The sequence below is a fragment of the Bufo gargarizans genome, chromosome 8, assembly GCF_014858855.1.
Source record: "Bufo gargarizans isolate SCDJY-AF-19 chromosome 8, ASM1485885v1, whole genome shotgun sequence".
NCBI classification, from domain to species: Eukaryota; Metazoa; Chordata; class Amphibia; order Anura; family Bufonidae; genus Bufo; species Bufo gargarizans.
Genome location: NC_058087.1, coordinates 184,227,907 through 184,241,573, shown reverse-complemented (window position 1 = coordinate 184,241,573; position 13,667 = coordinate 184,227,907). Strand labels below are relative to the sequence as shown.

The window sequence follows — 13,667 nt, the reverse complement described above, 5'->3', positions numbered from 1 at the left end:
AAGCCTCACAAAGTGACTTCAGACCTGAACTGGTCCTTGAAAAGTGGGTTTTTGAAAATTTCCGAAAAATTTGAAGATTTGCTTCTAAACTTTTAAGCCTTGTAACATCCCCAAAAAATAAAATGTCATTCCCAAAATGATCCAAACACGAAGTAGACGAAATGTAAAGTAATAACTATTTTTGTCGGTATTACTATGTATTATAGAAGTAGAGAAATTGAAACTTAGAAATTTGCTAATTTTTCAAAATTTGGGGAAAATTTGGTATTTTTTTTATAAATTATATTTTTTTTTTACTTCATTTTACCAGTGTCATGAAGTACAATATGTGACGAAAAAACAATCTCAGAATGGCCTGGATAAGTCAAAGCGTTTTAAAGTCATCACCACATTAAGTGAAACTGGTCAGATTTGCAAAAAATGGCCTGGGCAGGAAGGTGAAAACAGGCCCGGGGTTGAAGGGGTTAAAGATCTCGCCCACTGGTTTGGGACCTTTAGCTCCTTAGCCTTTATTTCTTTTAGAAGGTCGTTCTTTTTCTTCTCCCCCCCCCCCCTTCTTTTTTCTCTGCTTTCTTGTTCCTTTGTTTTCATTGTTGCTAGGAAAAGTTTCCGATGCTATTGTTGGTAGCGATTGGGCTTCTTGTTGATCTAGATCAGGGGTGCACAACCTGCGGCCCGGGGGCCACATGCGGCCCTCGATACCATTCTGTCCGGCCCCCAAACATCTGGTAAAAAAAAGACATGTAGGTCTATGTCTTATGGCTTCTTACATGTATCTTTCATGTATGCTCCTATTAGATAACAGTTCGAGAACGGTAACTAGACATTTATAGTATATACTGTATGTTCAATATGCCAAAAATACATTATTTCAGTTGGTAATACCCCTTTAAGTTTTACTTTCGGCCCTTGGAATTGGTTCAGGCTGACAATGTGGCCCCCAACCAGAAAAGGTTGTGCACCCCTGATCTAGATCATACACAAGTAACCTCTTACAGATGCTTTTACTTTGATGCCCAAGTGCATAATGTGTCGTTAATTTACATATCTTGGGGTGAGAAAAAGTTTAAGGAAATGGTGTCTTTACTATTGATAGCCAAATGTCCTACTATCTGAAAATGTATACTTGCCATGGCTATGTTTTGTGAATGCTTTATATACTGTATGTTTTTTCATTCCGTTTCTTTGAATAAACGTTCCTTTAAAAAGAAAAGAGAGCTCGGGCCGGGCTGCAATGCACTAATACGGGACGTTCTGAGAAGCAGATCACCTATGCCCTAACACAACTTGTACACCTTGAGCCACATTCAATAAAAAAAAGTTTAAAATTGTAAACGTGAAGAAAAAATTACACATTGCAAACATTTACTAATATTTTCTTCTCCATTCACATCCAAAGCTAAATTCTGAATTTTGCTGGTCTCCTGTTACCGGGGAGCAGTGCATGGTGGAAAGACAAGGATTGGCTGTTAGGTCGCATGTCTGACTGCAGGTGGAGCTAATCTGCTGTCTGTTTCCATGAGCATCCTGTAGAAGTATGAATGCAGCTCTGGATGCGAATGGTGAAAATTTCTTGAAATTCCTCAAAATATGTAAAAAACAAACAAACATGGCTGTTCTGCAATATTAGCTCCAGATGCAGGACTGATGTCTGTAAGCTCCAGCACCTTTTCTTTAGATGCCTATTAATAAGCATGACCTTACCTGGGCTGCGGTGACACCACACCCATCCCAGCTGTGAGGTGACAGGCACAGAACAGGGAGGCCAGCAGGACAGTATGAAGCGTGTACGCTTTGCTCCACAACCGGAGATCCCGGGGCAGCATGCCGGTCTATTTCAGGTACATTAGGTGGCACGGGCACGGATAGTATAAATATAAAGAGCTACAGAGATATGGAGGTGCAGACGTCTTAGTATCATCTTATATAATTGGGGGTTGCTCTTCTTTTGTAGATGAAGTCCGAAGCTCGCAGGCTGGCGGAAGAAGAGCGCAGGAGGGCAGAGCAGGTGAGCGCTGTGCTGGTTGGTACTGGGTCCTTTTATCCTAGACTTTAATTATATAAATCTGCCTAAAAGTAATAAAAAACCTATATTGTTAGAGATCACTTTCTTTTCTGCCGCGGTTCTTTCTCTACTGGGGGAAAGTTGGGTGACAACGAACATGACCGCCATTACAGATTCCACAGGGGTTAACTCTCCTAGACAGGAATCTTGTCTAACTACGCAGCATGTTTGCGTAGATTTACCATTCAGGATCCTGGAAAAGCCTGGTGATCTACCCTGGTTGTCAACAGAAACAAATATGGATAAGTATCAGCTGAATCTCAACCTCGAATTGTATTGTACGATAGCCCCCTTCACCTGGAAATCACCACATGACGGGTAATTATAGTGTATGATAGCCCCCTTCACCTGGAAATCACCACATGACGGGTAAGTATAGTGTATGATAGCCCCCTTCACCTGAAAATCACCACATGACGGGTAAGTATAGTGTATGATAGCCCCCTTCACCTGGAAATCACCACATGACGGGTAAGTATAGTGTATGATAGCCCCCTTCCCCTGAAAATCACCACATGACGGGTAATTATAGTGTATGATAGCCCCCTTCCCCTGAAAATCACCACATGACGGGTAATTATAGTGTATGATAGCCCCCTTCACCTGAAAATCACCACATGACGGGTAATTATAGTGTATGATAGCCCCCTTCACCTGAAAATCACCACATGACGGGTAATTATAGTGTATGATAGCCCCCTTCACCTGAAAATCATCCTATCTGCCTGAATCTGATCATTATTTGTTTTCTCTATCTAGGAGCTGACGAAGAGAGAAGTGTTTAATGTGACTCATCTAGAGATTCCAGCAGAGCTGGCCGGCCTCCTCCGCACAGCGACAGGTACAGTATCTCACCCTGAAATAGTCAATACCCTGCACCATTACCGGAAGTCCTGCCAGAAGAAGGCCCGTAAAAAATTTAAAAACCACTTCTTTAATATCTCACTTTAATGTTAAACAGGCCCAAAGCCTAAGGCTGCACTACTGAGACATCCTGATGATGACATATCTCCTGATTTTATTTACAGATGTAGTGTTGTCAAGGATACCTTGAGTGGATTGAAATCACCATCCACATCAATATCTACATCCTAGTGACAGTTCTTTGAATGTATATGTGGAAATATCAATTCATGTTAGATCCCCATGAGGTGTCCATGTCAACATTAGCCCAGTAGAAGTCAGAAGAGGACATGTCGTCATCAGACTGAGGTCCATTATAAAAATAAACGTAACTGTTCTTCTATAATTTTCCCCTTTTTCCTCCCCAGCCCAGAAGAACATCATGATGGAGTATGTAACGCCTACTCACATCCCAAGGGTGCAGGCCTTCACCCAGCTCACCCTGCCCCTGGACATTAACAACTACCCTATGTTCAAATATGTGCGAGTTTTTTTCAGGGTAAGAGGAGGCACAAGGACAATCTTATAGTAATAGAGCAAATATTAAAGACATCAAATATTACTGTCCACCAGTGGCCCAGAAGGTAATCGGCTGCACTGAGAGCTGCAGGTGGAGTCAGGTGGGAGGGTGGCATCCACCAATAGGTCCTGTCGACAGCTTGGACTAAGAGTCCTAAAGGTCATCTCAGTTTATAGGCCTATTGGCATTTGCACAAATCTCATCTCTGAGCGCATCCCTTCCTTGTAAGAATTTCTAAAACCTTGATATTAATCTTGTAGGAACCTATGTTTGGGATGTTAGCAATGACACTTGGATCTTCACTGCTGCCTGTTGAAGATGATCTGAAGCCACAAGCCATTACTTCCTTCAAACTGGTAAATGTTCTCGGCTAAAAACTAATAATCAAATAGAGAACTGCAAATTTACTTTAGAGACGGGGCTGTACGTTTGGTGCCTACATAATTTATAACAACAGATAAGGATGCAGTACTATCTGTACCTATAAAATTTACAGAGATAGGCAGTACTATCTGCACCTATATAATTTACAGAGAGAGGCATTTAGAAGGAAAGACAGGGAGGCAGTACTATCTGTACCTAGGTCATTTACAAGAAGAGAAAAGGAGGCAGTACTATCTGTTTCTAGGTCATTTAGAGAAAGAGACATGAAGGCAGTACTATCTCTACCTACGTCATTTAGAGGGAGAGCCAGGGGGGCAGTACCCATCTGTACCTACATCATTTACAGGGAGAAACAAGGAGGCAGTACTATCTATACCTACATCATTTACAAGGAGAGACAGAGAGGCACTACTATCTGTACTTACATCATTTACAGGATAGACAGGGAGGCAGTACTATCTGTACCTACATCAATTAGAGAAGGAGACAAGGAGTCAGTACTACCTGTACCTACATCATTTAGAGGACAAGACAAAGAGGCAGTACTATCTGTACCTACGTCATTTACAGGAAGAGACAGGGAGGCAGTACTATTTGTACCTACATCATTAAGAGGAAGAGACAGGGAGGCAGTTATATCTGTACCTACATCATTTACAGAAAGAGACAGGAAGGCAGTACTATCTGTAAGCACTGGAAGGTAAAATGAGGTACTTGTCTCCTTAGCAACATGACCACCACATAACACTGTAACATAAGCACAGATATGGTACGTATCCTTATAAAACAAATAATAATAAAAACAAGAAACTACTCAGATTTGCTTTATCATACATGTCTTGTCTTCTTACAACCCAGGTGTTGAGGTTCATGGGTGACCCGTTTCTCAACGAAGTCCAGGAGATCTTATTTGGCAATTACATCATCCAAAAGGGATTGTCTAATATGGGACTGCGGGATGAGATCCTTGTTCAAATAGCCAATCAGGTGTGGAGGAACACCAACCCAAACAACGAGGAGCGGGGCTGGTACCTACTGGCCTCTTGTCTCAGCAGCTTTGCTCCATCCCCGAACTTGGACAAGTATCTTCTGAAGTAAGACCCCTGGAAATTCTATAAAATATTAGTAATACATAATGCTAATAACGTGTAATATCTCTATACAGTATATAAATATGGCAAGGTACAAATCTGAGGATATTCTATACACTAAATCTAGTACAATTCATTTAATCCGGCATCCAACAGTTAAAAAATCTGATCATCCAGACCTTTAGGGTATGTTCACATGACCTGAAAGTGTTTTTGAGGCAGAATCCTTGGATTTCTGCTGCAGATTTGTATTTCCAATCCATGTGTGGCTCCTTGGTGGATTTCACGTCAAGATTTTCCATGTCACTTCTATACATGGATTTTAAATCTGAAAAATGTCTGCACATGTATGAACAGCAGCACAGATTACCATAGAAAAACACGGGACGTGGATTTTTCACAGATGATGTGGCACAGATTTTGGTACCAGCATACCTGAGGTTAGAGGATACGACATTGAACTGCTCTGTTTTTCAGATACGTCTCCGACTATGCTTATAATGGATATAAGCCGATCTGCCAACACAAGCTGATCCTAGCAATTCAAAAATCTCAGCAGGGCTCCGAAACTGCGAGGACCTTCCCACCCTGTTTAATGGAGTGGACAGCAAGCAGAGAGAGAGCCAACATGGCCTTGGACATTCATTGCTTTGATGGTACGTCATTGAGATCCGCAGCTCAACTTTACACCATTGGTGCATAGTCTATATAAATTAGCCCCACTAGATGGTCTCCACGAGGAAACCAGTACCTTCCAATAGTCTATATATCATTTATCTTCCTTACGGTGTTTCTGAGGGGTTGGCACATGGCACTGGGATTCTCTCTTCTTTGAATCTCTGTGTCCTGCTCCACCCCCTTTAGGCCCTGCACTCAGCATATTACAGTTTTGCTCGGAGTGCTCCTTTAACAGATGAGAGTCCCTTTATAAGCAAAGCCTAGCTCTGACTACCAGTGTAGGGTGTGATGCCAATCTTCAACCATTTTTATGCCTTTTTGCACGTGTAGGCGCTAAGATGTTATGTCCCATCCACTCGTGGACCGATGGCGAGGAGCTGGCAGGGGATGTCCTTCGACACAGGTAGGCCACTGAAGACTGGTAGTTCACTCTAGTTAATGGCAGACGTACAGCTGTGTTTCGTCCCCTTTAGGGGGGTGACTGAAGGCTGGAGAGGATGGTCGTTATGTTTAAAGGATGGCGGACAGTGGTCAGAACTGGCGGGCCATGATTATGTCCTGGATCTGATCTCCAATGTGGAATTGCCCAGAGAATTCCCCAAACAGAAATCGTATTTCATCACTTCAGAAGCAGCGCATGAGAACATTGAAAGACGCAGCGCGTAAGTATCTTACCGACTGTCACGTTTTACGGACAAGGATAGGAACGTTCTATAGAGGGCAAGACGTTCTGTTGTGCAAATTGCGGGAACACACGCGGCTGGTACATGTCCGCAAATTGCGCATGTACATGAGCCCTTGTAGATAATAGAACTCAGATATCAACAGTGACAACCACCCTTGTGAGTCAGAAATGTGCTCAGAACAGTTGTCAGTTCTTTTCCCACACTCCGCTAATTAAAGGGCTATTCTCATTTTATGAAGTGATGAAGTGTATCTGTAGGATTATGCCAGCACTTTATGATCAGTGGAGATCTGACCTCTAGGACCCCCACCTTTCCACCACTCCAGGCCATCCAGGGGTGCAGGGAACAGCTACCGCTCCCATTTACTTGCATGGGGCAGTGTTGTAGTGCAGAAACTGGGAAGGGGATGCAACACTACATCAGTAGGATCAGTGTGGGTCCCAGAGGTCAGATCCCCACCAGTCATAAAGTAATTACAAGTGCGGGTCCCTGAGGTCAGATCCTGACCAATCAAAAAGTGATTACAGGTGCAGGTCCCAGAGGTCAGATCCCCACCAATCAAAAAGTGATTACAAGTGCGGGTCCCTGAGGTCAGATCCTGACCAATCAAAAAGTGATTACAGGTGCAAGTCCCAGAGGTCAGATCCTGACCAATCAAAAAGTGATTACAGGTGCAGGTCCCAGATGTCAGATCCCCACCAGTCATAAAGTAATTGCAAGTGCGGGTCCCTGAGGTCAGATCCTGACCAATCAAAAAGTGATTACAGGTGCGGGTCCCAGAAGTCAGATCCCCACCAGTCATAAAGTAATTACAAGTGCGGGTCCCTGAGGTCAGATCCTGACCAATCAAAAAGTGATTACAGGTGCGGGTCCCAGAGGTCAGATCCTGACCAATCAAAAAGTGATTACAGGTGCAGGTCCCAGATGTCAGATCCCCACCAGTCATAAAGTAATTGCAAGTGCGGGTCCCTGAGGTCAGATCCTGACCAATCAAAAAGTGATTACAGGTGCGGGTCCCAGATGTCGGATCCTGACCAATCAAAAAGTAATTACAGGTGCAGGTCCCTTAGGGTCAGATCCCCACCAATCAAAAAGAGATTACAAGTGCGGGTCCCTGAGGTCAGATCCTGACCAGTCATAAAGTGATTACAGGTGCGGGTCCCTTAGGGTCAGATCCCCACCAATCAAAAAGAGATTACAAGTGCGGGTTCCAGAGGTCAGATCCTGACCAGTCATAAAGTGATTACAGGTGCGGGTCCCTGAGGTCAGATCCTGACCAGTCATAAAGTGATTACAGGTGCGGGTCCCTGAGGTCATATCCTGACCAATCAAAAAGTGATTACAGGTGCGGGTCCCAGATGTCGGATCTCGACCAGTCATATTTTTTCTGTATGTTCCCATATGGGTGCAGTGTAAAAACAGGGAACGTTGATGCATCTGTAGATCATAGAGACAAAGAGCAATATTCGTACCTATCCATGTGTTGATGTAATATCACTGGTGAATAGAATTGTCTTCCCCTGGTACCAACCTCTCTGTATTCGCCTTTATTTCATAGGGTGTTTGGGAACAAGTCTGAGATGGATGAAAACGTCCCTCCACCACCTATGATGAAAGCGCCATCTCTACCACCGCAGGGGGTTCCAGAGTCAGAAGGTTATTACAGTCATGGTGAGGAAACCTGTAATAAAGCTGCATTTCGTGTTTCCAATTTTAGCAACACAATGGAAGCCATAGAAAGCTTGATAAACTGGAAGTGCTTCTTTCCTCTCTGCAGTTCTCACTTTATGTTTGGGCATTGACTTACAGTATATCTAGAGCCATAGAGGTGAACTGCTTCTCCTGCCTACAGTCACATTGTCAAAATATCAGCCACCACTAGGGGGAGCTCACTGCACGCATTTATACAGCTCCCACTGAATGCAACGGTAGCTGAATACATCCATGTGCAGTGAGCTCCCCCTAGTGGTAGCTGAATGCAAATAGAAGCAACATCAGTTATACAATTTATGAGCACAGTATTTTTGCTTGTATTAGTTAAAAAGGATGATGTTCAAGGCCAATGAAATAATCAGATATTGCTGTGATAACCGGGTTTTAATTGACTGGACTAGTTCTCTTTATCCCAGCAGATTCAGACACGTTCAGCGAGCCGCCTTCACAGAAAGGCATGGATCATTACTTAGACAGCCTGTTTGATCCCGTTCTGTCCTATGGAAATGGGGTAAGAATTGGTGTGATCTCCAGGTAGTAATTTGCAGTCAGTCCAGTGCTTTCTGCTGGCTTAGCATGGCCCCCCGCCTGCCTCGCCCAGTTCCCCCATATATACGTGCGACAATCACTCCCAGGCAATGCAAAGTTCAACCCCAAATTTTTGTTGTTAAGTTTTAGATTACGCAAAATAAATTTTATTTTAAATTAGAATTCATAAAAAAATTCACAGCCACCACTAGGGGGAGCTTAATGCATAGGAATATATGCAGTTATAGTTTGCTGGAAGCTGAAAATAATCTCTTTGCATTGAGCCTCCCCTAGGGGCGGCTGTGTGAAAAATGCAGTGACGAGATAGAAGGAATTCAACACCAGACCCCCCTCCTCCGGGTCCTATAGCGGTTGTATTATTTGCCTCCATTGAAAGTACGCCACTGGCGGAAAGACTGTTCCAACTTTTGCTGTGGATCCATGATGAACTCTGCAACACTTTTGCTGCAAACCCATATGAATGCGCCCTATACATTCTAGCTTGGGTGCACTGCATCGGGTGCAATGTAAGAACTATGTCTTCCACAATGTCACACAGCCAAAAAAGAATAGGGAGATTCTAAAGAGCTCTAGACCCTGAACTTTAAATGCAGCTCTGGCTGTGACTAGAGAGGATAACACTATGTAACTCCAAGTCGCTATCAGTATAGCAAGTCACTCAATACTCTGCGTATAAGAAGTTGCTCATAATAGAAGGTATGCTGTAATCCATCAGACACCAGATCTCTGTGAACTGGGTCAATGCGCTCCACCCTGCGTGGCGCTGTATCCTGTTACACCCCTCTGCTACGTACAATCCTCATACTGCATTTGAACCAGATTTTGAAAGTCGATCATTTTGGGCCTTATAGCTATAAATATGTTATCAATATGTGCATTTGTCCCCACGACAACTCTTCCTGCTCCTGCACTGTATCAGGTCTGTGTTATCGTTAGATCACTGGGCCTCATAGCCACCAGTCAGATCTCTTCTTAGAGTGTATTTTTTTACTTTTGCAGGGCAGGAGGTGTTGTCATAGGGGCATGGACGGACAAGCTCTTCTTACAGGACTTCAGCTTCTGATATAACCTTACCGTTACATTCAGAAAACCAGCCCTTCTGTCTATATAATATTGTGTATTACGGCGCTGGCAGGACTTACGTAGGCACAATGGTGTCCTGCTGCCACCCGATCTCCTTTATCTCGCTCATATCATGTTCCAGCTCATCCCTGTGCGGCTATAGGCCACTTACCTGCATCTCTTCTCCCCTGTAGGATCTGGAAAAGCTGACCGCAATGTCCCAAAAAATGAAAGGTGGCGGAGGCGTGGGAGGCAGGGGTGGCACAGGGGTACCCGGAGAATCCACTTTACCTGGTGAGGCATCACACCGTACAGGTAAGTGCAATTCTACTGGATTTAATATGATGTCCGGTATATCCTTCATATATCCTTCATTGCTTTCTGTAGAGAAGAGCATGTACACTCAGCAACAAGCTTATATCAACCAGCAGGCCATGATACTGGTGAGTATATCCAGACTGACGATATCTAATGTTACCATAGGTACCACCATACTACTGCAAACGGGTCCAATGCTACCCCATTCTGTCCATTAGTATAATGCATCCCGAGGGTTCATGTGTATGGGGAGGACTGGGTCAGATAGCTTCTCATGTGTATGGCCGGCTGTAGAGAGGAGAGAAGAGCAGGGTCGGTGTCTACTTGCATGCAGGTGGGCGACTGGATGACTAAAGACAGTTCTTCGTAGCCTCTGTCATGGTTGACTACGGTTGTAGGTCCATGTTCCTTGTAAATTCATAGTTTTTCTTCGTAGGCAGGGTCCTCACTGTTGGTCATAGATCATGAGAGTCCTATAATTCAGTTACCTGTCCATGTGTTGGGTTTACTGGTCACCCCTTTTTATTAACTGGTTGCCCCATTTATATCTCCAGGCCCAGCAGATGACCATGCAGGCCATGGCTCTGCAGCAGCAAATGGTCAGCAATTCCTCTGTAGGTCCTTCCGTGTCCGGCACCCCAAAACACAGCTTCAGGACTCCATCCAGCAGAGGCAATTCTTACAGGGTGACACCTACAGTGGCCCCGATGCCCAGGGAGCCAAGCCAGGTAAATGGCGAGCATTAGAGATATCGTGGAAAACACAATTTGAGTGACTGACCAAACTTCTCTGCTAATTAGGATATGTCCATACATGATGTAAAAAAAATACTTGCAGATTTTATTGTGGATTTTGATGCTGAATTTGCTGTGGATCCACTCTATAATCTGCCCGTTTTTAATGATTTAGCGGCTAATTTCATCCTATGCATTGCAAAGGGTGAAAGAGTTGACTTGTGGATTTAACTTGTGCTAGCCGCTAGCACATCCGCAATACCCAGTCCCCATAGCTCTGTGTGCTTTTATTGTGTAAAAATACAATTTGATACATATGCAAATTAACCTGAGATGAGTCCTGTAGGTGAGATGAGTCAGGGACAGGACTCCTCTCAGGTTAATTTGCATATGTATCAAATATTATTATTTTTTACACAATAAAAGCACACAGAGCTATGGGGACTGGGTATTGCGGATGTGCTACCGCCATCTAGCAACCCATGTCCTCAGCTCTATGCACAAAATCCCGGTGACAGGTTCCCTTTAAAATCTGCACCACACATGAACTTGATGAAATTTCACCTGCTTTGCTGCAACTGTAATACGCTGCAGATTTTTTGTAATATTATTTGATATTATCATGCAGTAAAATGCAGGAGGGCACGTCTAATTCTATGTTCTCATATACGTACTAGAGAAATGTCGTGAATGGATCTTCCTACAGGACCCAAACACCCCCAACCAGAGGGAGCTCTTTCAGTCAAAGGCCGGGTGAGTTCGCATTATAGGGGTTGTCATAGGTATACAGACATTATACAGGGCCATTCCAAAACTACAATTTCGAGCATGCTCTGATAGCCGCAGGCTGTCAGGGCATGCTGGCAGTCATAGTTTTGCAACAGCAGGAGGTCCCATGTGACTACTAACCAGTCCTATAACATTGTCATTGCAGGCCCCTCCAACCAGGTGAGGCAGGAAGATCTCGTCCATCACAGCGCGCTAAATTCAGAACATTTTTCCGAGCCATCACACAACATTAAGGATATCATAAACCAGTACAAACTGCCGGGAGTGACCAGACCTCCACCTGTTCCAGTAAGGTGAGTTACTTGACCTCCAGTCCTATAGGTTAGTGTTTTGCAACCAGAGTTAAAACTACAACTCCCAACATGGCTGCCATCTGCAGATTGTACACCTGTGCTCACGGACTAGGATGGCTGATGTTTGTATAATTACGAAAATTATTTTTTTGGTTTATAGGAAGGAGCCCCCTAAAATTTTTGGAAGGAAAATGGACCCACACGAGGAAGCTTTAAATATACTTAAAGGGCAAATGTCTAATCGACCACTTGCTGGACCTTCACCGGTCTCCAATATGTCTTATGTCCCTAAGGTAACCAGAAGCGCCAAAAAACTGCTTCAACATCTCTCACTGTGGAGGACTTGGCAAATCCATGCAATAGACTGATTTAAATGGGAATTGTGTAATGCTTCATTTCCCCTGTGGTGGCGCTGCAGGGAAACTAAACACCTGCTATACCACAGATCACAGTTGATTAGTGGTGGACCACCAGCAATACCTTGTGATCAGCTTTTATTAACAATACCTAAAATAGAGGGTGAGAGGGGGATCTTCTACAAGAGATGGAGAAGGAAGAGGGTCAACAAGGTATGCACCATCCTATTGTGGGGGCAACAAGTTGTTCTGAACCAGCAATAGGAGTTGAATTTAGATTTTTTTTTTGTTAGGATGACTCTTTTTAGGAGATGTAGATAATTTGTTTCACGCAGAGCTCCAAATGCCTTGTTTTCTTTTCACATAGTCATTGAGTCAATTTTCTCTTCCTGCAGCCGCCACTAGGGGGGGCTTACTGTAGACTGGTTTATTATTGAGTAAAATACGAGTTAGTGAGTTCAATGGGAGCTCCCCCTAGTGGTGGCTGCAGGCATCTAGAATTTTACAATTTACCTTTATGACTATGAAGGCGATTTGGAGCTCTGTAGCAGAAAAATTGATCTCTGACCCTGATAAAGATATATTAGGAAATTAATGAGCATACCATTTTGGTACTAAAAATGTGACATTTATAGATGGAGGTCTGTGTGACATCAAGATCCCTTAAACAAGTCAGTCTATATCCACAGTTTCTGATTTCCTGACTGGCGCTTTATTTCTGCTGATAATTTAGGCTTCTAGAGACACTGTTGCTTTGGTAAAACCCGTCCCCAGCATCAGACAAAAGAAGCCCGCCAGCCTACCGCCGGTCAGCGCCGTCAGACCCACCACAGCCCCTGCAGGTAATGCCTACACATGGTAATATAAGATTTTTATGAGTTCTGTAACTGAATACTGAAGGCACATGAACTTGGGCAGGTTTGTCCATGTAACAAAATGAGGCAAAAATAAAAATCTACCCATAAAAATGAGGATTTCAAGACTAAAAGTTCATGTTTTATGGACATACGATCAAATTACATATCAGACAACTCGGCAGCTGAAGGCATCTGTGTTGGTCCCATGTTCATGGCAGTTGCAGAGAGGCTCTGCTCTCTCTACAACTGCCGCACCCTCTGTACTTTGATTGACAGGACCAGGAAGTGTGAACGCCATCAGGCTTGGCCCTGTCAAAATGGAGAGGGCGTGCCATTATTAGAGAGAGCAGAGACTCTAGGTGTAATGGTAACGCCCCCGTTGCTCCTAGAGCAAGCATGTCAAACTCAAAGGCTAACATGGGCCAAAAAAAAATAATTTAAGTTTATGTGGGCCGCATAAAAAAAAAACGCCTGGCCGTGCGGAGGCGTGCGGATCCGTCCAGACTTACAATGGAAGTCAATGGGGACGGATCCGTTTGAAGATGACACAATATGGCTCAATCTTCAAACGGATCCGTCCCCCATTGACTTTCAATGTAAAAGTCTGGACGGATCCGTTCAGGCTACTTTCACAGTTAGAATTTTTTTTACAATATAATGCAGACGGAT

General features: G+C 43.8%; 1 protein-coding gene across 1 annotated transcript in view; it reads left to right on the top strand.

Moving 5' to 3' along the window:
* MYO15A (myosin XVA) overlaps positions 1-13,667 on the top strand; it is a 74,301-nt gene that overhangs the window by 35,135 nt on the left and 25,499 nt on the right. The window contains exons 20-36 of the mRNA XM_044304569.1: positions 1,955-2,008; positions 2,825-2,906; positions 3,337-3,467; positions 3,749-3,844; positions 4,731-4,966; positions 5,441-5,619; positions 5,972-6,044; positions 6,115-6,303; positions 7,886-7,998; positions 8,460-8,551; positions 9,846-9,966; positions 10,039-10,094; positions 10,524-10,697; positions 11,381-11,456; positions 11,638-11,785; positions 11,946-12,078; positions 12,875-12,983. Coding sequence (XP_044160504.1) covers positions 1,955-2,008; positions 2,825-2,906; positions 3,337-3,467; positions 3,749-3,844; positions 4,731-4,966; positions 5,441-5,619; positions 5,972-6,044; positions 6,115-6,303; positions 7,886-7,998; positions 8,460-8,551; positions 9,846-9,966; positions 10,039-10,094; positions 10,524-10,697; positions 11,381-11,456; positions 11,638-11,785; positions 11,946-12,078; positions 12,875-12,983 — 2,062 coding nt within the window. The remainder of the gene's footprint in view (positions 1-1,954; positions 2,009-2,824; positions 2,907-3,336; positions 3,468-3,748; positions 3,845-4,730; positions 4,967-5,440; positions 5,620-5,971; positions 6,045-6,114; positions 6,304-7,885; positions 7,999-8,459; positions 8,552-9,845; positions 9,967-10,038; positions 10,095-10,523; positions 10,698-11,380; positions 11,457-11,637; positions 11,786-11,945; positions 12,079-12,874; positions 12,984-13,667) is intronic.